Source organism: Dendropsophus ebraccatus, chromosome 1, assembly GCF_027789765.1.
Source record: "Dendropsophus ebraccatus isolate aDenEbr1 chromosome 1, aDenEbr1.pat, whole genome shotgun sequence".
NCBI lineage: Eukaryota > Metazoa > Chordata > Amphibia > Anura > Hylidae > Dendropsophus > Dendropsophus ebraccatus.
Genome location: NC_091454.1, coordinates 107,284,990 through 107,309,795, shown reverse-complemented (window position 1 = coordinate 107,309,795; position 24,806 = coordinate 107,284,990). Strand labels below are relative to the sequence as shown.

Here is a 24,806-nt window from a genome sequence, read left to right as displayed (position 1 = left end):
AAGGATGAATAAATAAATTAATAAATAAACATATTTGGTATCGCCGTGTGCCTAATTACCCAAACTATTAAATTATCCCATGCCTGATCTCACACAGTAAACGGCGTAAGTGCAAAATTGCGCATTTTTGGTCGCATCAAATCCAGAAAAATTGTAATAAAAAGCGATTAAAAAGTCACATATAGGTATATCAAGGTACCGATATAAAGAACAGATCATGGTGCAAAAAATGACACCTAACACAGCCCTATAGACCAGAGAATAAAAGCATTATAAGCATTTTAATAGAGCGATTTTAAGGAACATTTATTTTCTTTAAAAGGTTTTATTTTTTTAAAATCCATCAAATAATATAAAAGATATGCTAGTTGCAAGTTGTCGTACCAACTTGAGGTTTTTAATTGTACTGACTTCAGTTTTACCATAGGACAAACGGCGTAGGAACAAAGTCCCCCCAAATAAAAAAGATTGCATGTTTTTTTTTTTTTTTTCAAATTCACCGTGCGTATTTCTTTTCCTGATTTCACAGCATATTTTATGCAAAAATAAAGTCTGCCATTGCAAAGTAAAATTAGTGGCGCACTAATAAAGGGCTCATATGGGTCTGCTATGGCCTTTTAAACATGAGGAGGAAAAAAACGAAAACACAAAAATGAAAATTGGCTCCATCATTGGTTAATACAGCCTGAACCACTTTGTGTACAGACTATGTTCAAACTTTAACAAAATCACAGGGGCGTATCACACTTCTAAAACATCACAGTTATTTTGTTTGGCTAAAATGTTAAAAACGCCACAAAAAACATATACTTTCCAAATCTGCATCTCTATAATCATCAATGTGGGATGCAGGCTAGATAGAGGTAGCCTGGATCATTCGATCCAAATTGTAAGGCAACTACACCCAAAATCATAAATTAACTGATATTCAAAATATAATTACAATTAGCGTGACAGTAACAAATAATAAGGTTAACTGGCGCAAAAAACACGAAACATAAATAACCCGACGCGTTTCCCCGTGGTGTTTGGCCACGGATCATCAGGAGTTAAGGTACACCGGTACTGGTATATGTACCAAAGTCACAACTTATAGACAAATATAAGTTCTCAGTTATCCACGTGAACCCTGATTATACTCTGTATCGCCCAATCAGCAACAGAGAAAAACCAAAAACAAACCACAAATGGCTATAACTAGGGAGACAGTTTGATAAATAAAAGATGACTCAGCCGAGCCTCTTACTCCTTCCCCTTAGATGATGGTATCCGGCCTCCATTCGGGCTGCAGTCATATACCGCCGGGTGTATAGAGATATCTCTTGTGGTTGGTAACAATCTACTGACTTAATTCTGTGATAGTTATGTTCAAACTTTGTTTCAAAGCCCTCCGCAGTGACAGATGTGCTATGGTCTTTTTTTAGGAAATTTACATTTTAAGACCAAATTAGCTCTTAAATAAGTTGGCACCAAAGTCACTCTTAAGGGCCGGTACCGAATTCGCTCTTAGAGTTGCTCCGAGTTTCCATTTAGTATGTGGTTGGTTTTATACTACATGTGTTTGCATATTTAAAAACTGTAATAGATTTAATTTTTTTCTGTATTTTAGATCCCATTCTAGTTATAGGTAGTAATCTACATTGAAAGGAAAAACTAAATTCTTACTATATAGAGATTTTAGTTTTTCCTTTCAATGTAGATTACTTCTGATTATAGAGAGATGTCTGCAAAATCAAATATAAATGAAAGTTGTGTATGAATAAAAGTTCTAAATATATGGTGCATGGCAGCAGACATAGTGTAGGAGAGGTATGCAAAGCCTGCTATTGCACTGACAGACTAAATAAACCACACTCAATTCATGTTACCCAGCTGGATCTGTATATTTCTAGTGTATCTGTCTGAAATTGTCAGAGCCAGGATGTATGCCTAGAGAAAAACACAAGAAGTATATGAAATAGGATGCTAGAATTAGTTTCACTTAAAGGGCCCTTGCTAATGTAAATATATGTTTTATACAGTATTTTAGAATATCAACTGATATCACTTTGTAATATACATTGCTGTATAATTCTGACTCAGCTAAACCATATACATCTGAGCACGGAGCTGTCAAGGTGGCCATTGACTTGCCATATAAATGGTGATATATGCAAAACCTTATAAAACCTATTTTGTTAAAATACTTAATAAGCTACTTTGTAATAACATAGCCGTCAGAATAAGGTACAATGTAAACTTACGCTTGTATACACCTTCAGTTGTGTAGCTTCATCCAATTAGCAGAAAGTACATATATCCACCTGTAGGTGGCACTGTTGTATATACAATTTTTAACATTCTTGCATAAACTTACCAACCAAAATGGGAAGCTTTCCTTTAGCTGGTCATCCTGCATAAAAAAAAACATCTTACAGCTTAATTTTCACCTACATAATCAGTAGCTGCATAGATTCAACCAAATGAAGGCTGTCCCTTGAATAGTTTGCCCTCGTATATACCTTGTGTAACATTATAAATTCAGTCTACATATGGGATGCCAAATTTACTGAAAAAACATCTAAGGGAATATCTAAAGTAAGTATGGGTGTATGATGCAATGTGTATATATATCTGTTAAGTTTAGGGAGGATGCAGGAGGAAGACTAAGAAGACAGGTGGGGGAGAGAGCATGTATTATATAATCCTGCTTATTGTTTCCATTTTAAGATAATTTTAAATCTAAAGCTGCCCAAAGATCATCTTGATGTGTTTATTGTTGAGTGTTGTAGGGAAACTGTAAGGGGAACTAAGACCAACCCTAATTTGATTCCAGCTGCTAACTATTTTTTTTTTCTCCTGCTCTCGGGGTGGGTTGGGTTAGGGAGGGGTGGGGAGAGGTGTGAAGGATGGCACAGAGTATTTGGGAATTTCTAGCTATGCTTTTCTATATAGGTGCGAAGGAGAACCTGCTGTGTCCCTCAGTAGTATATGGCCATTAGTTTCACCCCTCTCCTCCCCCGCATTGTTTTAAAAATCGCTAAATGCTCTAATGCAAATTACTTGCATAAGAGCATTTAGGGTGTTGCTCGGGGCCGGAGAGCATCGCCACGCCCTGCCCAGCCCGCCCCCTCCCATCCAGCCCACTCCCTTCCATCCAGCCCACTTTGCATATTCATATATGCATCCTGGGCTCTATACATGGCAGCTGCGCAGGGAAGTAGTCACGTCCCCAATCCTCCCGGAGGTCCCTCAGGATGTAAGTAGTAGTTAGACTTATACTTATGTCTTGAGGGACCTCTGGGAGGATCGGCGGCGGCCCGGGGGCTTCCCAGGCATGTATACACGGCGCAGCCACCGTGTATAGAGCCCACTATGCATTTATGAATATGCATAGTGGGCGGGATGGGCAGGGCGTGGCGATGCTCTCCGTCCTCAAGCAACGCCATAAATGCTCTTATGCAGTTAATTTGCATAAGAGCATTTAGCGATTTTAGAAACAATGCGGGGGAGGAGAGGGGTGAAACTAATGGCCATAAACTACTGAGGGACACAGCTACTGCGGAATATCAGCAGGTTCTCTGGGAAGAACCTTCTGATAGTTTTGCTTTAAGTCCTTTAGAATTATCTATATATGATATATGTAAGGTTGACTGTGTATTTTGAGTAAATATATCTGCTATTGTACCATTTTTATTTATTTGAATTGTCTGTTAAACACTGTACAATTTGAGAAGGCGTTGTCATAATGATATAACTACTTTACTAACTGCTTTGGGGTATGAATGACCAAGGTACCAATATGTCTGCGCACACTCTTAGGGGTGGTGCCAGTTGAACAAAATTGTCATAGAAAAAGAAATATCAACTGCACACATTTAGATTGCCATCATTTTTTGGGGTTTTATTTTTGCATTTAGAGTTTTAAACAGTTATCAACACGGGTAGTATGGTGCTCAAAGCATGTTTTCAGTATACCATAATATTGCTGGACGTTTCGGTCAACATGACCTTTATCAACAAGGTATACAAATTCTATGTACAGAGAATAAACCGTGTTGTAGCCTGAGGATGAGTGAGGATGGCAGCCAGAGAGCATGAATGGGGTATGAATGAGTGATAGTGGCCAGTCTCCCATTATAATAAAGCATGCTTTTTTTGTCTGATGATGTGTAAACACTTGTACATTGCCAGACATGTTTGTAGGTGTCCTGGTTAAAACTGCAGTCATACATCCGATAGTATATCTTTTATATTAAAATCACTTGTCTATGACAAGACAGGATATTCTTGAATGTTAATCCCGGAGGTATATCTGGCTAGTCCTGTGTTTTGAGACTTTTTGTTGAGGTTCCACGGGCTTTTCTTTTGCATATTCATGTTTCCTAGGGGGCAATGCACCTAGGACTTCACTGCTTTGAGAGCTTTTACTAGCAGCCGGCAGTGTTGTCGTTGGCTGGTCTCCCTGAGATCAGCAATCTGTTTCTCTTATGGCTCTACTAGGCATTTCTCCCACCAATCCAAAATCCTGCTCCACACTGATGAGGGGCAACAACCCGAAACAGCTGTTTTGTGGATGGTTACCTGGCCTTGGTTCTTCCCTTGTCATTACATTGACTTATAGGGCCACTTAAAATGGTGGTTTTGGTGGTTTCTTTACAGGAGCTACCCATTGGCTGGGTCCTTCCCGGAGGGATATCTGGCTAGTCCTGTGTTTTGAGACTCTTTGATGGGGCTCCACAGGCTTTTCTTTTGCATATTGAATGTTAATAAGCAGAGGTAAATGAAAAGGAATACCCACATAGCCTCTAGACTCTTAGTGGAAAACTACAATCAAACCTTATTCTTCATTAGAGATGAGCAAAGCAGAAACATAAGCGTTTGCATTCAGATGTCTGGGTTCTCCGTAAGGAAGGTGGAGACAGCCAGAGGACCGTCTGAAAAACATGGTGAGAAGGCAACAACTATTAGCGCAATTATTACAGAATGGAAGAAACACAAGATGACTGTCAATCTAACCCAGTCTGGGGCTCCATACAGAATCTTGCCTCAATGGGTAAGGATTCTGAAAAAGGTCAGAAATCATCCCAGAAGTACACAGAAGGACCTGGTCAGTTATCTGAATAGAGATAAAGCCACCTTCTCAAAGATTACTGTTAGTAACACGCTTCACCATCATGGCTTATAATCTTGTAGGGCCTGCATGATCCCTCTTCTCCTCAACAACCTCATTCCCTCAGTAAGAGCATTGAAGATGGGTTATGGCTGGGTCTTCCAGCATGACAATGACCCGAAACACACAGCCAAGGCTACTAAGGAGTGGCTCCATAAGAAGCATTTCAAGGTCCTAGAGTGGCCTAGCCAGTCTCCAGACCTGAACCCTTTGGAGGGAGCTTAAAGGGGTACTCCAGCGGGGGGGCACTTTTTGCTGGGACCAGGAAGGAGGTGGCCGAGGGAAAAGACGTCCACTCACCTCCCCGATTCCAGAGGCAGGTCCCGCATTGCGGCGCTCCGGTGCCCGGTTCCCGGCTGCTACCGGGTGTCTGATGTGGGCCCCAGACGTGACGTCTCAGGTCCGCTCAGCCACTCAGTGAAGGAGGCGGGATTCTTTTCAAGTCCGCTCAGATCCCGCCTCTGTCACTGAGTGGCTAAGCGGACCTGAGACGTCACGTCTTGGGCCCGCGTCAGACACCCGGAAGCGGCTGGGCACCGGAGCACCGCGATGCAGGACCCGCGGCTGGAATCGGGGAGGTGAGTGGACGTCTTTTCCCTCGGCCACCTCCTCCTCGGTCCCAGCAAAAAAGTGCCCCCCCCCCCCCGCTGGAGTAGCCCTTTAACCTTAATGTTGCCCAGCGACAGCCCTGAAACCTGAAAGGTCTGGAGAAGATCTGTATAGAGGAGTGGGAGAAAATCCCTGCTGCAGTATGTGCAAACTTGGTCAAGAACAACAGGAAAGGTCTGACCTCTGTAATTGCAAACAAAGGTTTCATGTTTTATTTCAGGCAATAAAATACTAAATATTTAAACTATCAAACTATTTGTTTTTCTGGACTTTATAGATTCTGTCTCTCACAGGTGAAGAGAAAACTTACACACCTCTCTAATCTTTGTAAGTGGGAAAACTTGCAATATACTTATTTTCCCCACTGTGTGTATACAGTATGTTCATCTATCTGAGCTATGATGACATCTTCTAGTGGCCTGAGTACTCTTTAGTTAATTTATTTTTATTATTAATAAACACAAAAAGAACCTTTTAAGGTATTGTACAAAATAACAAAAAAATAAAGAAAACAACGCTCATTTTAGAAGCAATGCCACAATTGTCGATTGGGCTTTATTTTGGTATTGCATATGTCCTGGATAAGTGAGAGAGGTTGTGATGCAGTTCTTCACATAGTCCATTGGCAAATGTCACACTTTTAGGAAGAAAGTAAGTATGTTTTATCTCATACAACCCCTTTGAGGAGCACTTTTCAAATGCAGCCATAGGCACTGGCTGTCAGTGTCCACTAAATACACAAACCCAAAGAAGCATTTTATATTTGATATAAGGATCAACCATGTCCCTTCCTGTTTTATGTCTGTTGAACATTTAATCCCTGGACACCCAATGCAGAGAGCAGCAGGGTCTGACTAGAGACAGTTTAGCTCTTTGTAATGAATGACACATGAACAACAGATTTCTAGTTTGACTGCGGCTCCTATGACAACTCAAGATAGAGTGGGAAACTGTGTAATAAAAGAAGACAAGTACAGTTGATGTCTGATAAACTCTGATAATCTAAGCAGAGGACTGGGATTGTGGACCATTAGATCCAGTCACCCTCATAGTACGATTGAGCACAATACAAATATGTTGGTGTTGTTGTTACATTTCACTGATACTTTCATTGACTGCGATATGGACCCAAATATCGCACATTTAATTGCTGATTCTTGGTGTGTACTCTCTCGCTAAATTCTTCCTCACTTTTTGATAATGTGCTTTTATGTTAATGCAATTTCAGTTTAAATGATCAGAATACAAGAGAGAGAAATAGCCTTTTGTTTTATGGGAAGCATAATTAAAGAAATGAATATGAATTGTTTGTGTTTTTTTTTTGTTTATATATAATGGGATTTGCATTTCCTAGATACACATTGCTGGGCAAATGACTGCTTTGTAAATCATAGCTTGCTGCCCATATATTAGTCATCAGGCTGGAGTGAGTGTTTTATACACAAGGCATGCCTAATAAATGGTATGCAGATATCCAATTGTTCCACCAGCCTCTTCCCTGATGTATGTTGGGAGATGAATTTGAGTCATAAAACAAAGAGATACAGATTTTCAATTATAGCATGAACAGAGTGAAAGCTGGGTACGAGCAGCAGATTAATCGACTTACTTTCAAAGGTTTTAAAGTTTGGAGGCATTTCCTGTAATTATAGTAAATTAAACATCAGATTCAGGACATTGACAAATGAAGACATGCTCCATAACTGTGACTTTGAGGAAGATTTATCGGGCTTGCATGCAAATAAATATCAGCTCCACACAATGATTAAATGTGCCACAATGACACTTGGGCAGTATTCATCTGCTGTTTACTTCAGGAGCTGCCCATGGCAGTGTTAAGTTTTTCCAAATTGAAATAAAAAATTACAAAAAAACTGAAAAACTTTTCTTTGACAAGAAGACTATTTGCAGTGTAGTATTGCAGTCACTGGGTGATTTATGTTTTGTAAGTCAAGTATCATGTTAGATTTCCAGTGGGGATTGCTACGGAATAAATGAACTAAGGAATAAATTTATATTCATCACTGTAAAATCTGTTTATTCATTTTATGCACAATCTGCTAAAAATTATACAACTTTTCTTCTATTCATATATTTATATCTAGGATCTTGTATATCTTGTAATAGATCTTAAATATAGCCCTTTATTATAGTCTGTGACTTAATAGTAGATAAGAGGCCCATGAATCTCATGTGTAACAAGCGTAATTAGGATAATTTATTGCAGAGCAATAACCCAATGTTATTGACGGACATAAATATTTGGAGTGCTTCTCAAGGTTAAATCAAAGAACTAGAGGCAAGCTTTTCTATACAACAACAGATGACATGTGAGTGTACTACGCAACAACATAATGCTGGGCAGTATATCTGCTGCTCAAAAATAGAATATATGTTGTATAAAGGGGTTGAAGGGATTACTTTGGTTTTTCTCTATTTGCCCATCAGTAGCCATTGTAATAAAATTTAAATATTATTGTAATTTATCTTCACTAAAATGCTGCTCCCTTATTACTCTTTCCTTGCTCTATTGGCTGTCTTTGGCAGTGTTCCAGCCTTTGCCTTGTAAGTGGAAGGTAGCAAATCTCTGTAAAGCAGCAGTGCAACCTCATCACACGTTCATCCATTAACTACATACACTACAAAAATTGTGTTTCCTGTTTGACAAAGTTTATTATTTGAAAAATAGCATTCCCAGATAGAACAAAAGTTTCCAGTAAAACATGCCATTCAGGTCGGGCCCCACTGGAGAAGGAAGGGCCCACTGTTGTTCTTTGCTTTCAGCTTTTCATGTCTTTTGTAGTTTGTTGTACACAGGACAATGCTAAATTCTTATATCTTGTGCAGATTTGGAAATTGCGATAGGGGCCATCCCTGCACTCTGATAGTCCTCCGGGGATTCCTCTCTATGTGTGGACCACCATCTAATTATACGGCCATGTCACAGAATGGCTGATGTCAGTAAAGTTCATACTGGCTGGATGAACTTCTTTTCTTTTTAATTGGGATGCAAGCACATTCGGGTGTGCCCGCATGGGCAGCAGACCTGTTCCCCAGTGCATAGAGCCAGGCAGGTGCATGGCAAAAGTACGGCAGGTACCGAGCGGCGTTTCAAAAAAAGGAGAGTACCACCGGGATCCCCGCACTGATCACCCAATGTAAAAATAAAAATAATGGTACATTCGCTTTAAATGTTGTTAAATACAGTAACTGCACAAAATTTTGTTAACTTTGGTGTTACACTATAAGAGTACTTTAAAAAAAATATATGAATATAAAAAAAAGATTCTTTCTACTATACAAACTAGGTAAAGTACTAAAACATGTCTTGTCCTAAAGAAAGATATACCCCAGACCTGAACCCGTAAAGATTTATTCTTCCTCTTTTTTGTTTTAGTCTTCTACAGGACATACTGGCAAAAAGTACAGAGTACAGTAGTGGATTGTAATAGATCCGTTCTGGGCGGTATTGAACTTTCAGTGGTGTATTGTCTTCTGGCTACAGTTATGTTATGACTTGCAAAAAAAATCACAGTTTTTTACCGCAATTTTGCACAAATCAGGGCATCATGACATTATCTATACAGTACTATGAGCACCACGCTAGTGCCGCAATAGTTACTGTGGGGTTGGGGAGCGCAGGCTTGGTGAACAGCCCGGGGCCTAAAGTAAGGTTAATCCGCCCCTGAGTACAGCAGCTATTTTTTCTGGGTATAGGGTTAAATTACAAGGTCTGTGGCATACTGCAGCTTCTCTCCTCCTTATAGAATATTATACTGGGCTAATGAATGGAGGAAGTTGAGGCAAAAGAGGGACTATTGTTACTGTATATGAGAACTGACCTCAATCCCACTTAAAACCTTTACACTGTGTTTCCACATTTGCATTTCTTTGGTTACATAATCAGAAGCTAAATTGTATGGACTCTAATGTGATCAGTATTGCCAGACACATTTAACCTATTCCATAAATATAATCATAGGTACATTTATCTGTAGAAAAAAAAGAAAAGAAAAGAAACTAGCCCCATATTTCTAATGCCGTATAGCTCTATTGTAAATACAAGCCTGAATCCAGAGAAAGATCTTTAATTGTGCCATGAATCATAGTATAATTCATTATTCTTCCAGCACAGAGGTATAATGTTTCACTTTTCACACTTGGTCAACAATAACTTCAATAGCTATCAGCCCGGTGTAAAGGATGATGTGCTACGTGTCATTAATCATGCCTCAATTTTTATTTAAATAATAAAGCAAATAAGGTGTGATGAAGGCACTGCCAGGATCTGGGCGCTGAGTTAGAGGGAAGATCTGTCTAATTTATGACTGTACATGTGTATGCATTACTTAAGAATAAAATGCTACCATTATGCATAATGGGTTTGTCAATACATGGCAAGCTTGTGCCTTTTGGAGATTCGTGATTGCCTGCATTTCATCTCTTATGGTCCATAGAAGAATTATGTGAAAGATTAATTATGGCATGCTTTTGTTTTTAAAAAGTTCAGGTGCTGTGGAGTGGTATACCTAACAGACTGGCTAGAGATGACAGAGATGGATTGGCCTCCTGATTCCTGTTGCGTGAAGGAATACCCAGGTTGCTCCAAACAAGCACATCATGGAGATCTCAGTGATTTGTATCAGGAGGTACAGATTTATTATGCTTTTATTACATGTCTGACATTTTATTTATTTTATTGACCACAAGGGTGTACTGCAGATATGACAGTCTTATGACTGTCAAAAGGTGTTACTCTATGTATTGGGCTTGTCCTGCTGGTTGTGTAATACTTATTAGGCCTCCTTATCACAGTGTTTAGTGGCTTTTTAAAAGGGCAACAAAAATGTAAAAAAAAAACAAGGCGTTTAAAGGGGAACTATCGGCAGGTTAGACAAATCTAACCTGCTGATATCTCCCTATTGCACACAGGAAGCTGAGGAGGAAGGTATGTCTCTTAGCGTCATCCTTAGCGACATTCCCGTTAAGATATAATGTCATTTTGTAAATCTCAAGATCAGATGTAGAAAGAATGCACAGCGGCACCAATCCTTGTAGATTCTTCATCCGAGTATTTCAAAGCACTGGAGCAGATAAAAAAAATTCAGCTGTTAGGCTGTCTTGGTGGGCTACAGCTGTTTCACACAAATAACCCGCTTCCTCCAGGGGCATAGGGAAACATGATTAATTTATTTAAATATATAAATGCCCACTACAAGAAATATGGGGATAAGATGTTCCAGATAAAAACCCCTCAAAAAAGAAGGCAGCAATGCCTCCGCCTGGAGAAAAAAAGGTTAAAAGTCTCCGGAGGTGACAAGCCTTCTTTACCATGGGAACTGTGAATCTGTGGAACAGTCTACCCCAGGATCTGGTCACAGCAAAAGCAGTGGAGGGCTTCAAAACAGGCCTAGACAAGTTCTTAGACCAAAATAACATTAGTGGATATGTATAGCACCTACCCATCCCTCTGTCAGTGTTGCAGAGCATCATGATTCTGTGTTTTGATAAAATTCCCACTTTGCAAAAGTGAAGTGCATAGAGCTGGCTGGTGCACACGAAAAAAAGGGAACAGAGCAAGGGAACAGGGCAGCATTTTGAGAAAAGGATTGCACCACTGGGATCCCTGCGCTGGCGCTGACTAGGTAGTAAAAAAAGAAATTTACTACTCCTAGATGTTTAAAATGCATGTACCATTAGGGCCACTTTAGCGTGGTGGGATGGTACACACTATTTGTAATAGCTATACCAAGACCATAATTATTTTTATGACTATTTTTAGCATCTGGGGGCTGCTTTTAACGATTTTTATATCTGTATTGGGTTTACGCCTTGGCATTAGCAATGAGCTGTTGCATTTTTTGTTTGTCTGCATTTTGAGCCATAGCAATGTGCCTTTGCTTAATGTGAATGGTGTTGTACGAGAGCTGACCAATGTTTTGTCTTTTTGTCTGTGTTGCAGATGGGGGGAGTGGCTGCCTCTACTTGGTTGTGCACTCAGCCCGTCCAGGGTCCCACCCTGGGGGTTATTTAGGCCAGAATTAGTTGGATCCTACATGCCCAGAGTACAGGCTTATTATTAGCCCAAGTGATTCGGCAGATTATCCCTCTGTGTAATAAAGACAAAAAAACGCTGTTGAAACAATCATTGGTTGATCATTGTAGTTTATTCCATCCTAAATAATTAGTGGCCAACGGGAAATGAGGGATAGTGATGAGGAATTACAGCCCTTTAGGATTTAAGGAGCTTAGAAAAGACACCGTGATTTGGCCTCTGGCTGCCAGCGCAACCTTTGAAACTCCATGATCATATCAAGGGGTTGCCAATAGACAACAGGAAGAGCTCTTCCTCCTGTTAAAGGGGTAGTTCACCCCCCAAAAATTCTTTAAAATTAACTGGTGCTAGAAAGTGCCAGAGATTTGTAATTTACTTAAAATCTCAAGTACTTATCAGCTGCTTTATGTCCTGCAGGAAATGGTGTATTCTCTCAAGTCTGACTTGGTGCTCTCTGCTGCCACCTCTGTCTGTAACAGGAACTGTCCAAAAACAATAGCAAATCCCCATAGAAAACCTCTCCTGTTCTCTAGACTGGAAAGACTACCACTTCCTGCAAAACATACAGCAGCTGATAAATACTGGAGGACTCAAGATTTTTTTTATAGAATTAACCCTTTCACGACCTGGGATCATTGATGCCTCAATGCCCAGGTCGTGATTTTACATCAGCTTATGGGATCATAAAGATCCCATAAGCTGATGTCCCCTAGCTCTGCCACCTCTCCGATGTCCCCTGCCGCTGTTACTATCTTATAACAGAGGCAGGGGAGAGAGGGGAGGGGGCAGAGCTCACAGGCGCTTTTCAAAATAAAGTTCACAGCCATCTGACTATTCACAGTAAATTTCCACTAGTCATCCAAATAGTAAAAATAGAGAAATATCTATATCTAAGAAATAAGGGGAGGGGGTGCAGCTTAGCATTGAAACATGGTGGCTACAAAATTATTTAGAATTTTTTTTAAGCGGTTGTCTGGGAAAAAAATATTTTTATATGCTGCAGGGGACATGTCATTAATGTATCCTTACCTGTCCCACTCGCGTGCCACTGCCTCTTCCCGGGACACCCACTTTACATTACTATCTAGCGCTTATGCCATTTCCTATGGGAAGGAGACGTCATTGGAAGTTATGACAACACTGACAGCGGCACAGAGCCGGTGGCCTTGGAACTTACAGCGGTGGGGAAGGGGGACAAGTAAGTACACATAACTAACATATTACCTGCTGCCCCAGCAGCAAGTATGAATTTTTCCGAGACAACCCCTTTAATTTTGATGACAAGTCCTTTTAAGTGGACGGCCTGAGAACCGGCACCTGCGGTGGAGCGAAATGGGTAACTTAAAGCTCTGTTATGTCCGTTTCAGCCCCAGCAGCATCATAGAATAGCTATTTACATTGGACAACCCATTTAGGGGTTGGCCACTTTATCGTGAAATTGTTCATTGTACAGTATTAGACTAATCAATGCACTTATTGACAGCAGTACCCCATAGAGCTAAAATCAGACTCCCCTCCTTCAGGCTGTGCTCTCCTGCTCTATGGTAAGTCTGTCCAAAGGATGGCTGACTTGCCCCACCCCCAGTGTTCTTCATTGGTATATAAAGGCTTAGTGGTGGACAGAATGGTCACATGCTCCTCCATCTTATGGACAGAATCACCACAGAGCAGGGCAGCAGAGCCTGGAGGAGTGGTTCCTGATTTTAGCTCTATGAGGTACACAGGGAGCTGCTGTCAGTATATACAGTGAATATACTTACTATTACTGTACACTGACCAATTTTACTCTAAAGTGGCCAACCCCTTTAAAGCTAAAGGGACATAAGTCAATAGTCACAGCTCACTTCCTCCTTATCGCTGCACATTCATAATGACCTCTGCACAAGTCACAGATCATGGATACAACACCCACCCATAGAGCTCAGTCAGCCCCAGGCTTCTATTGATGGCTTCTACCATATGATTGCAAAGAATGCAAATGAATGCAGTACGAGATTATAAAGACATACCAGGAAATTTGGTTATATAACCAATGATTAATTATGTAAGTGGGTATAGAGTATGTACACTACATAGGATTCCTTGGTATGGTATGTTTTCTGCACACGTTTATTACACATTACATCACAGTGTTGTATGATCGTGTCTGCTATTATGTCTTTAGTTTGGCAAGGATAGTAAAGACAAAAAATGTAGTAATAAAAATGACAGGGAGTTACAACTTTTCGTGTTGATCTCAGTACACCAAGTACTGAGCTTCTTATTGTTTTACACTTCTTACCACTGTTTATAATGTACATTTGATTTTGAATGAAAAGAAATGTTGGTTTATTGCATATTAATATTTTAGATGTAACCGCTTATACAGTTTACATCCAGCATATAATTACAGATATGAAATAATCTTGATAAAATATAGGCAAGTCTCAAAAGCTCAGTATTGGGAAACATAGTAGTATTCCCCAAAGGCACAAAACTACAAAGCAAATAATAAACACCAATACTAAGTAGACTCATGATAACTCCCTTGGGATTAATGTTCAATTCAGCTGCAATCCATCAAACCCACACTGTGTTCCAGGCATTGGAAATGTAGACCAGAAGCAGATTGTATTGCTGGGATGTCTTGGTAGAGACTACTGTACATATGATAGAACCTTATTTAAGAAGAAAAACACAGACACGTAGGCTTTACAGAGTATACATGGGGCCCATGTTTCAAAGAATAGAAATATATATTTAGCCTAGTTAAAAAAGTAAACATTCTGCTTTCTGCATGTATTACTGTAACGTTTGATAACATTTAAAGCGGAACAGTCAGCAGCTTAGCAGGGGTAACATCTAGAGATGGCAGGATTCTGCATAAACCTTTTTTATCTACATCGTCTTTTCCAATGCCGAGATTTTTTGCTAATGTGCAAATGTGATACAAATGCCCATGGGGTGTTCCCAAGCAGAGCAAAAGGCCAGGGTTAGCGAGCCCATGTCTTCATATGCACCACCTAGTGGTTGTCTATTTATTTATTTTAATTTTATTTTTTTACTATTTAAACCAAAAACTGATACAAACTGTTTTTTCTAGACGGAGTTCTTTTCTGATCATAAACTTTTTTTTTATTGTGCTTTCTGCCTATAGCTACAAGGGTGGCCATCCTGTCTGGGTTGCTAACAGGATTAAAGGGCTTATCCAGCACTACAAAAACATGGCCACTTTCCCCCTACTGTTGTCTCCAGTTTGGATGGGGTTTTGAAACTCAGTTCCATTGAAGTAAATGGAGCTTAATTGCAAACTGCACCTGAACTGGAGACAACAGTAGGGGGAAAACTAGCCATGTTTTTGTAGCACTGGATAAACCCTTTAACCCCTTAGCGACCCATGACCGCACCGGCTAATTAAGCCTCTAAGTGCAGCTGTCAAACCTGACACCTGCACTTAGATGCTGTGCTCTCCCTGTCCCTGGTGTCTAGTGGGACGGATCTCCCCCCGCGATCGCGGGGGGGAGATCCATTCTTCTGCCCGTGCTGGGCCTCAGCGTCGGAATGACGCTGATCCCGGCTCGGCATTAGATTGCTATGGCCTGCAGCAGGCCATAGCAATCTATGACCGATCTGATGGATCTTTGCTGTGTATATACACAGCATTGATCTCTATGAGAGATCAGTGCTGTTTATATACAAGTCTCCCAGGGGGACTTCTAGTTAAAGTAAAAATAAAAGTAAAAATGTTTTTTTATTAATAAAAAATCCCCCCCCCCATTAAAAGTCCAAATCACCCCCCCCTTTTCTCATTTTCTAAATATAAATAAATAAACAAATAAATAAACATATTTAGTATCGCTGTGTGCATAATCGCCCGATCTATTAATTAATCACATTCCTGATCTCAAATGGTAAACGGCGTAAGCGCACAAAAAAAATCAAAAGTGCAAAATTGTGCATTTTTGGTCGCATCAAATCCAGAAAAAATGTAATAAAAAGTGATCAAAAAGTCGTATATGCGCAATCAAGGTACCGATAGAAAGAACACATCATGGCGCAAAAACTGACACCTCACACAGCCTCATAGACCAAAGGATAAAAGCGCTATAAGCATGGGAATGGAGCGATTTTAGGGAACATATATTTGTTAACAATGGTTTGAATTTTTTACAAGCCATCAGATAATATAAAAGTTATACATGCTACATATCGTTGTAATCGTAACAACTTGAGGAACATGCATAACAAGTCAGTTTTACCATAGGGCGAACGGCGTAAATGCAAAACTCCCCGAAATCAAAACAAATTCCTTTTTTTTTTCAATTTGACAGCACAAATGATTTTTTTCCAGTTTTGCATCATATGTTATGGAAAAATTCAGCCTGTCATTGCAAAGTACAATTGGTTTTGCAAAAAATAAGGGCTCATGTGGGTCTCTAGGTGACAAAATGCAAGTGCTATGGACTTTTAAACATAAAGTGGAAAAAGCTAAAGTGCAAAAACGAAAATTGGCTTTGACCTTAAGGGGTTAAGGCATGGTCTGTGACCTTTGCTAAGGTAATTTCAGGAAGGGGGTGAGATATGAGCTGTGAAGCTGTGACCATCACCTTTTACCAATAGGGCTAAGCTATGTTGTTGTTTTTTTTATATAGGGGTCATTATACATTGTAATTTTTTCTGTGATGATAATAAGATGACGTGATGTCGTGAGATGATCTCTACAGAACAGGAAGTGACAGAAAAATACCAGATTTATCATTCCACCTGAAACAAAACTTATCTAGTCTTGCCCAATCTAGAGCTTCATAAATATGAAAGCTGAGTTGTGATTGGTTACTGTGGACAAAACCAGATTGCTAGGTAGATTGATAGCTCCAGGCCTAACTGCCATGGTTGCAGTTTTTGTGGCATCTTATGGGTTAAATAACCAGTATGACTACCCTTATCCACACTTTATAATCAGCAGCATACTTTTTGACAGAAAATATTCTCCTACCACCAATTCCCAGTTAATTTAGATTATCAGAAAGCAAAACTTTAATTATTTACCCAATGAATGATAGCTGTGTTCCTTACTACATAGTAATTTCCATCATGTACCATATGTACAGGGATTTTCGCTTCTAGACGCAGAATACCTCCATACATAAGGAATCCAGTAAGGAACTTCACTAATTTATCTGTCATATTCTTGTGAAATTAATTAGAAAATATGTCTGTATACCTCTGAACAGAACTGTAGGCATATAGAGGTAAAGTGTATAGCATATGCACTTCTGTGGTAGCCTTGTTATGGCTCTGTAATAAGCGAAACAGTAATATGGCCATGTGCATGAACCGTTACTAACATGGAGGAAAGATGGCAGCTTATAACAGGGTCACTGAGCTCTTCAGTATGATCTCCTGTGTCCTTGAATTATAGTGCTCATTAGCGTTGCGTGAAATTACTAAAATCACCAATTAGAAGGGATGTCCACTTTCTGACCCTGTAGTGTATATGTACATATATCGATACATCCTTTAGGAAAAACAAACATTTACAGAAAGTAGGAGAGAATATCCACGCCAATGTTATTACAACAGCATACCATGGAAATGGCCCTTTAGCTAATTGTCTTCTCAGTAGTAGAAACAATCCTGTATGTTTTTGCCGTTTCTTCCTTGAGCTTTATTAGCAATTCCAGTTACACTCGAGGATAGAAGAAATGATGCTACATATAGTACACTCATCTCAGAATTTTAAGATCTAATTATAGATAGGACAACAAAAGTCTGGGCGTATTATGATGGAAGAAATGTGATTCTACAAGACAATGCAGATTAACCACACTTATGTGCTTATACACTACAAACAAATAGGTGGCATGCCTAAATTTATAATACAATAAGGTATCTAGATTCCTTGCAGCGCTGACTTTATTGGATAATAGAATAATGGAAGTAATATAGAAAATCCATTCCTGGCAGAAGTCTTGGAGCTTATGTCTTACTGCTTGTTCAGAAACAGGATTTTGCAGGCTTGAATTTAATATTCGAATTGTTGCAGTGACATCCCTTATGGCTTTTTACAGCTCAGTATTCATAAATGGAGATAATTCAGTGTTTATTGTTTTTCTCCACGTATTGGAATAAAATTGCCCTTTAGTTTCTGTGATGTATTCTGTTCTGTGTTTAATCTGTGCTCATTACAGTATTTAATAATTTTATTTAATTTTATTTTATTTCATGGAAGTTGGGTTCACATTGTGTTTCTGTCACCGTTTTACCGTTTACTTTACAGTATGTTTAATTTTGACATGCACAAAAACGTGGTCAACCAGGCTTTTGTGTACCAAAAAAGCTGTTGTAATCTGTTTATTTTTTTTAGATTGTAAGTCAGTGGGGAGTAGATTGTGCTGTATGGCATATAGCAGCACCCTGTTTCACCATACCTTAAAGTATGTATGTTTTTTTTTCCAGGTATATATGTTACACAAAAAACAAAACACAGTGTGAACCTAGCCTAACTATATGTTGGTATCCTATTATAGTTTGTAAGAATTATTTATAATATTCTATTATATTGCTGAAGGTGAAGTTACAGTAACCATAAGGAAACCTATAAATATAGTTTTACTAGCCACTACATAAACGATTACTAAGAAAACAGAGCTTATGATTGACTGCAATCAAGGCAACTTTGGCCCTTAGGTTACAGCTATATTTTAGTATGCAATTGGATACTTAGATGTCATGATGAAAAACGCTTGTCTATGCAAGAAATCAAGCCAACACAACAGCAGTTTTAGAGGCGGCATTAAAAGACTCAATAGTATACAATATGGGAGTTTATTATACTCCTATACTAACCACAGCGATGGCTGGTCCCTCAGCCCACTACACTATCTCCTACAAAAAGGACACTATTGTAATCAATATAAGTAATCTTTATTATCAAATTTCATAAAAACATGATTTCACATATTAATAAAAAAAAAACAAATAGCCATGCACATTAGGACAAAAATAATAATCCACTGGAAATTAAGAGCAGTATTGCACAAGAGTCAGTAAACAAGATGTATGGCAGTCTATAAGTAATGATTCATTGCACAATCCCCTTGCTGAAAAGTATTACACAGAAGCCCAGTGGGCCAATATTATAAACATAAGGAGAAACAAGTTCACATATTAATCATACTACCTGTGGTTTAGCAGTGTGTGCATGCTCCCCTCCAACGCATGTTTCGCGCAAAGCTTTCTCTAGACCTAGAGATGTGCCAAAGGACAGCTTTTTAGTATATGTTGGGTGACTGGAGCCAATGGATACATTGAATATACTGTATGTGTCCTGTACGCATATGTCAAAAGTAGTTCACAAATGTAATGTGAAATCAGGAAACTCACACCTTTCTTATGACTATGGACTAGCCTAAAATAAAGTATATAACCAACACCACCACCCCCCCCAAAAAAAGGCACAGATCACCATATTTTTTCACAATGTTATATTATCTTGCAGACTAAAATCTAAAGAAAGATGTTAATGTAAAGGTACCCATACATTTTAGTCAAAAGTTGTCTGCCAACTTTGCCAGGAATGGTCAACTGTCTAAACTCTATGAGGGCTTCTTCACACTCCCCTGACCAAGGAGAAGAGTTGGACCCATTGAATTTCATCTGCCTTACCCTTCTGTTCTCACCTAGGTATGCCATAGCCTGAGCCTTCTGGCAATGGTTTACCTCCCCTCTCTCCATTAGGAACACAAAAAACATATGGCCCACAATGAATGTTCATATGTATGATGAGATTGAGAAAGAAAGCAATCAAACAAATGAACGTCCATTCCACAGCTATTGAAGGTCCATGGCCACCTGTGAAACACTGTCAAATAGCAGTCATTCCTTTCAAGGACCTCCATCACTATGTCTTGGGGAGGATGATTTTTGGGCATGACTGAGTTGCCTTAATATGCCCTTTTGATGTAAAACATAAAAGAACTAGTTACAGTGTAATCACATAAAAATTAGCCCATACACTTGAAGATATTTGTATTTCACTTAAACTCTATCTATTGGATAACAGTATTTCCCATGTGCTTACATCTTTTATAGTATCTTGTCCATGCTGTTAAACATGCTGTCTACTTCATTTACAGAAGTATTAACAACTGATTGTGTTCATTTTATTGTAGGGCTGTAGCAGAAAAATGTACGGCTTCCTGAGAGGAACCAAACAGCTGCAAGTTTTAAGGTTCCTTGGAATTGCCATTGGTGTTACACAGATTCTAGCGATGATTCTTACCATTACCTTGCTGTGGGCTTTGTACTATGATAAGAAGGATCCAAGAACAGAACCAGTCCTACCTCTGAACCATGAGGATGTCCAGCACAGTTGTCACCCAGTAGAGATATTACCACTAAACCACACAAGGATTCCTGATCAAAGAACTACTGCTAATGGATTTAACACGTACCTTGAAATGGATGAATTGTGATAGGCTGCCATATAAAGCACAGTATTGTCTACTCAATCTACATAGAAGATGGGTACTCTGTGTAAGAAAGTGTCCTTTTATGGCTTAATGGATTTATAGTGTACTTTTTAAGGATGCCTCATATTTTCGATAAAGAAGTCATGTTGGATTGTCTTTATATATACAATGTTTTCTACAAATGCTGAAGTTTCCCTTCTTTAACAGTGCATTCATATTACCATAGATGGTATAGAATAAATATTTAATTACTAAGTGCCTGGAAATGGAAACTAGCCCAAATCGACCTTGTTCAGGTGAACGTTGGTTTACCCAAGAATTGACAGGAATTATGTATAGTTCTTGTGTAGTACCTAAGACTATCGATTCTGCCCATAGATGGGTGAGCAGACCTTGTGGTGATTGTTGTGCATATATTCATATGACGTACTGTATTACAAGGTGGAAAATGTATTATGGGAAACCTTATCATTGACACAAGGTCAGTTTTACTAGGTAAATGTTTCTCATGATATAAAACAAATCTTTAGCTCTGCCAGATTGCGACAGATTTTAAATGAGATACATAAGTCTTCTGTGAGATAAGGCCAGCTTTGTTAGAATATTGCTCTGCACTTCTCTCAGGCCCACACATCTATCTAGCTAATCTATGAGCTATGAATGTATTTACTGCTACTGGTTCATGGCTTACTGATAGAAATCGAGCTATAGCCTACTATGCCAACCTGAATGTATCTCTATCATGTGGGGGTAGATAGGTATGTTAGGAAGATTTGCTACTTTGGTCTTGTTATAAACTTTAAAGGAGTTAATTGTTTTTATACTGCCTTTTCTGATAAAGGGTCCTCAGAAAATAATCATTACAGGTTGTTGTAGTTATTCATATCCCCTGCACTAATCCTATGTGAAAATGACGCATTAGGCAGTTCTCATTTAAATCAATGGGCTGTTCTGGATATGGAATTCCCTTTACAATAATAATTCTAAAAGTGTATTTAAAGAAAGGTTCTCTAAGCCACTAAACCCCTATAACATCTAAAGAAGGAACATTCTTGCTTTCCCTCAGGCACAATGACTAGAAACTGGAAGAATCCGCACGTTATGTTTGTTTATATATCTGTTTTTCTAAAACTGAATGCTAATTGTTTTTACTGCTGAGAGACTCAGGCTTGGCTTTATTGTACATTTTCATCCTAAAAGCCATTAAGCGGGTTCCCTGCTAAACTGTATTACTGCCTTATTTCCTTGTCCTTCAGTGTGTTTCACTAAAAGTTTCTTAGTGTCTAATATTCTCACTAGATCACGGTCATTCATATCTATTGGTTTAGGTCAGGATACGGATTGGGAAAGTTGGAATAATACAGTACATTTTAGTGGGGAGCCTGTTTAATGCTGAGAAGCAGTGGGCTGTGCCTGGGAGACAAGATTTCTACCTCAAAGTTGGACTTATGTGTACTTATCGAAACTACAAATGAGTAAATCTAGTCTGTAAGCTTGAAATGTTTAAAACATAACAGGTCTGCCATACTGAGTTCTTGCTTCATATGAAACCACAGAGGATGCCATAAATGATTATTTAAAAAAAACAACAACTTTTGATTGGTTGGGATCCAAGTGCTCAGACTGTGACCATTCAGTAGAATGAGTGCTGCTCTCCTGTGCACCTCTCTCCCTGCTCTGTGTCCGTATGAGTGAGAAGGTCCCATTAGACTATACATAAAGCAGCTGTCTCCATCATGTGACATGGAGCAGAGAATGGGCTAAGTGTAAAATTCTATTTCCTCATTTACCTAATCAAACCTTACAATCTGTCACTATTACATATCAAAATATCAATTACATATCAACAGTGGCCATTTAAAAAAATAAAAATCTATCTCGGCCCAACCGCAGCTTTTAGACCAGAGTTATGGTCAGTAACCCAAACAACTAGCTGTTAACAATGGGAGGAAAAGAACAGCATATCAGGGGAAGGAGGCAAGTTTGCTACACAAATGTATTTGAAAAATAGATAATTTGAGCCCTGAAAGTATAACTAGGTTAGTTAAAGGGGTTATCCAGTGCTACAAAAACATGGCCACTTCTCCCCCTCTCTTGTCTTCAGATTGGGTGGGGTTTAAAACTCAGTTCCATTGAAGTAAACGGAGCTTGATTGCAAACCACACCTGAACTGGAAACAAGAGTAGGGGGAAGAGTGGCCATGTTTTTGTTTCGCTGGATAGCCCCTTTAGGATGGGAATACCCCTTTTAAGTCGAAGGAGTGCATCTCAAAACCAAAGGACTTGTATGTCTCTTTTTTGGATCCATTCCTGGTTTTGGTTAAGGCATGGCATAACCAGATCAAATCCAGATGCAGCAGAGCACAACTTCTTATTTATCACTTTGGGACTTTTAAGCACATTTTCTGCTGCTCTTGAAAATTGTACTTAGATATTTTAATATTAACACAAAACCATTTACCATTAGCAGTAGATTTTGTTTTACAGATAGTAAAGTTAGCGGTCAGTACTCACAAAAACAGGATGCATTTACTGTATAGAGAATTATTGGCACCTCAGAAAAAGATACTGTATATTATGGCTAGAGGTTAAGGACTAGGCAACATAGGAATATGCAACTGCAACCTCAGAACACTGCATACATCTCCTAAAAATATAATAGCTGTATAAGGACAATTATGTTTTTTTTTATTAGTTCTGTTAAAATGATATGCCCCAAAATGGATGTTTCCTAAAAACATAATTTCCTAGATTTATCAATGTGCTTGAGACTAAGGGTATAAACCCACACACCGTATATGCAGCAGATATGCAACAAATACGCAGCAGATTTGTTGGTACAGATTTGATGCTGTGTTCAGTTATTTAGATCTAATCTGCTGTGATTTTGCTGCGAGTTTGCTGCGAGTTTGCTGCGTATCGCAGCAGTAAATACGCTGCATATACGGTGTGTGGGTTTATACCCTAAAACTGATTTTCCCAAGAGAAACTAATCACAGCTCAGCTTTAATTTTACCAGTTTGTTAAGATATGAATTATTATAAAATTTTTATAAATTGATAAATCTGGGCCATTTTCTTCATATTACTGAAGTAGTCTGTGTGACGTGTAATATGTATTTCTTATCTAGAGATTAGGGAATAAGTGTATGATCATGGGGCACCAACTGCTAGGTTACCCTGTGATCTGGTGAACAGGATCCCATGTCTCCTGATGAAATGGAGCAGGGGATACATACTGTGGCTCTCTTAATTATCTATGGGAGCTGCTGGAAATAGCCAAGTACAATGCACAGCTCTCTTCAGCAGCTTCATAGTCAAAGATAGTCAACAGGGGACGGACTTATAGGCAATCCCAGCAGTCAGATTCCCGTGATCATACACATATTGCCTATCCTTTTGGATATGGGATAAGTGTTAATGGATTTAAAAAAAACAAAAAAACATTAAGAACCAAAATTACCTTAACAAAATTAACAAAATTGCCCTTTTAAACGTAACAACTGGTTGCACCAATCATTAAAGCCATAGTTTTATTTGGTTGGTGAATCTTGCACTTGTCCGTTTAAGGCTAGGTTCACACATAATAAAATAAAAGCTAACTGTGACCACGACTTTGAGAGAAAGAGAAACAAGGTTTGAACAGATTAAAAAAGAAAAAAAAAACAGTCTTAGGCTATGTTCACACAATGGGGGACATGTATTTTCAGGCGAAATGTGGTTTTGCGGCGGAAAGTGACGATTTGCGAATGATTTTAAGCGCAAATGGGCGATTTGCGAATAAAATATTCGCAAATCGGCACTTTCCGACGGGTACGCCGTGGGGGCGGGGAGGGGGTGTGGAGGGGGATGAACGGGGGACGCGGACTCATAGTCCGCGCGATTCATCATTTTTGTATCTTAAAGATACGCCGAAAACCTACTCCAGTCCTCAGCAGGCGTAGGTTTTTTGCCGTGCGCACGGGATTTATGTAGAGGCAGTCTGCCTCTACATAAATCCCCGTAGCGCCGGAGATGCGGGGACATTTTTAAGTCTGGCGTAAAAAAACGTCGGACTTAGTAAATGTCCCCAATATCTTTTTCTTTTTTTTGCTGTTTCACGTATATTTTTATACAAATTACATTTTGGTAACATAGCCATATTTTGCAAAAGCAGGTGGTAAATGATGAGAATGTTCATTATTTGGATGTCCGTAATCAATTACAGCTATTATTCTGTAAGGTGTGTGTACTGCTGTGTAATTTTCCATTGACTTCAATGGAACACATTATTAAACACAAAATAAAGCCGTATTTTTATCTTAAAATTATAGCCGTATATGTTTCTGTTATTTTACGGTGTGTGAACATAGCCTAATGGTCAGATCTTTATGTATTAGACCTTTTTATTCTTTTTGGGTGGTACTAATATGGCTAAAGTTTGGTAATGCAATAAATTCTTTGTAGAATTATTGTTTTAAACATGAAATAATAGATATAAAATGTTCATATTTTATGTTTTTTGTTAGTTTTTTTAGTAACAAGTTACAAAAATTAGAT

General features: G+C 38.9%; 1 protein-coding gene across 2 annotated transcripts in view; it reads left to right on the top strand.

Annotated features, from left to right (window-relative positions):
• TSPAN12 (tetraspanin 12) overlaps positions 1-24,036 on the top strand; it is a 98,731-nt gene extending 74,695 nt beyond the window's left edge. For both annotated transcript variants that reach the window (XM_069956069.1, XM_069956070.1), the window contains exons 7-8: positions 10,267-10,410; positions 19,970-24,036. In XM_069956069.1, coding sequence (XP_069812170.1) covers positions 10,267-10,410; positions 19,970-20,272 — 447 coding nt within the window. In that variant the 3' untranslated portion in view covers positions 20,273-24,036. The remainder of the gene's footprint in view (positions 1-10,266; positions 10,411-19,969) is intronic.
• Positions 24,037-24,806: the final 770 nt, after the last annotated feature.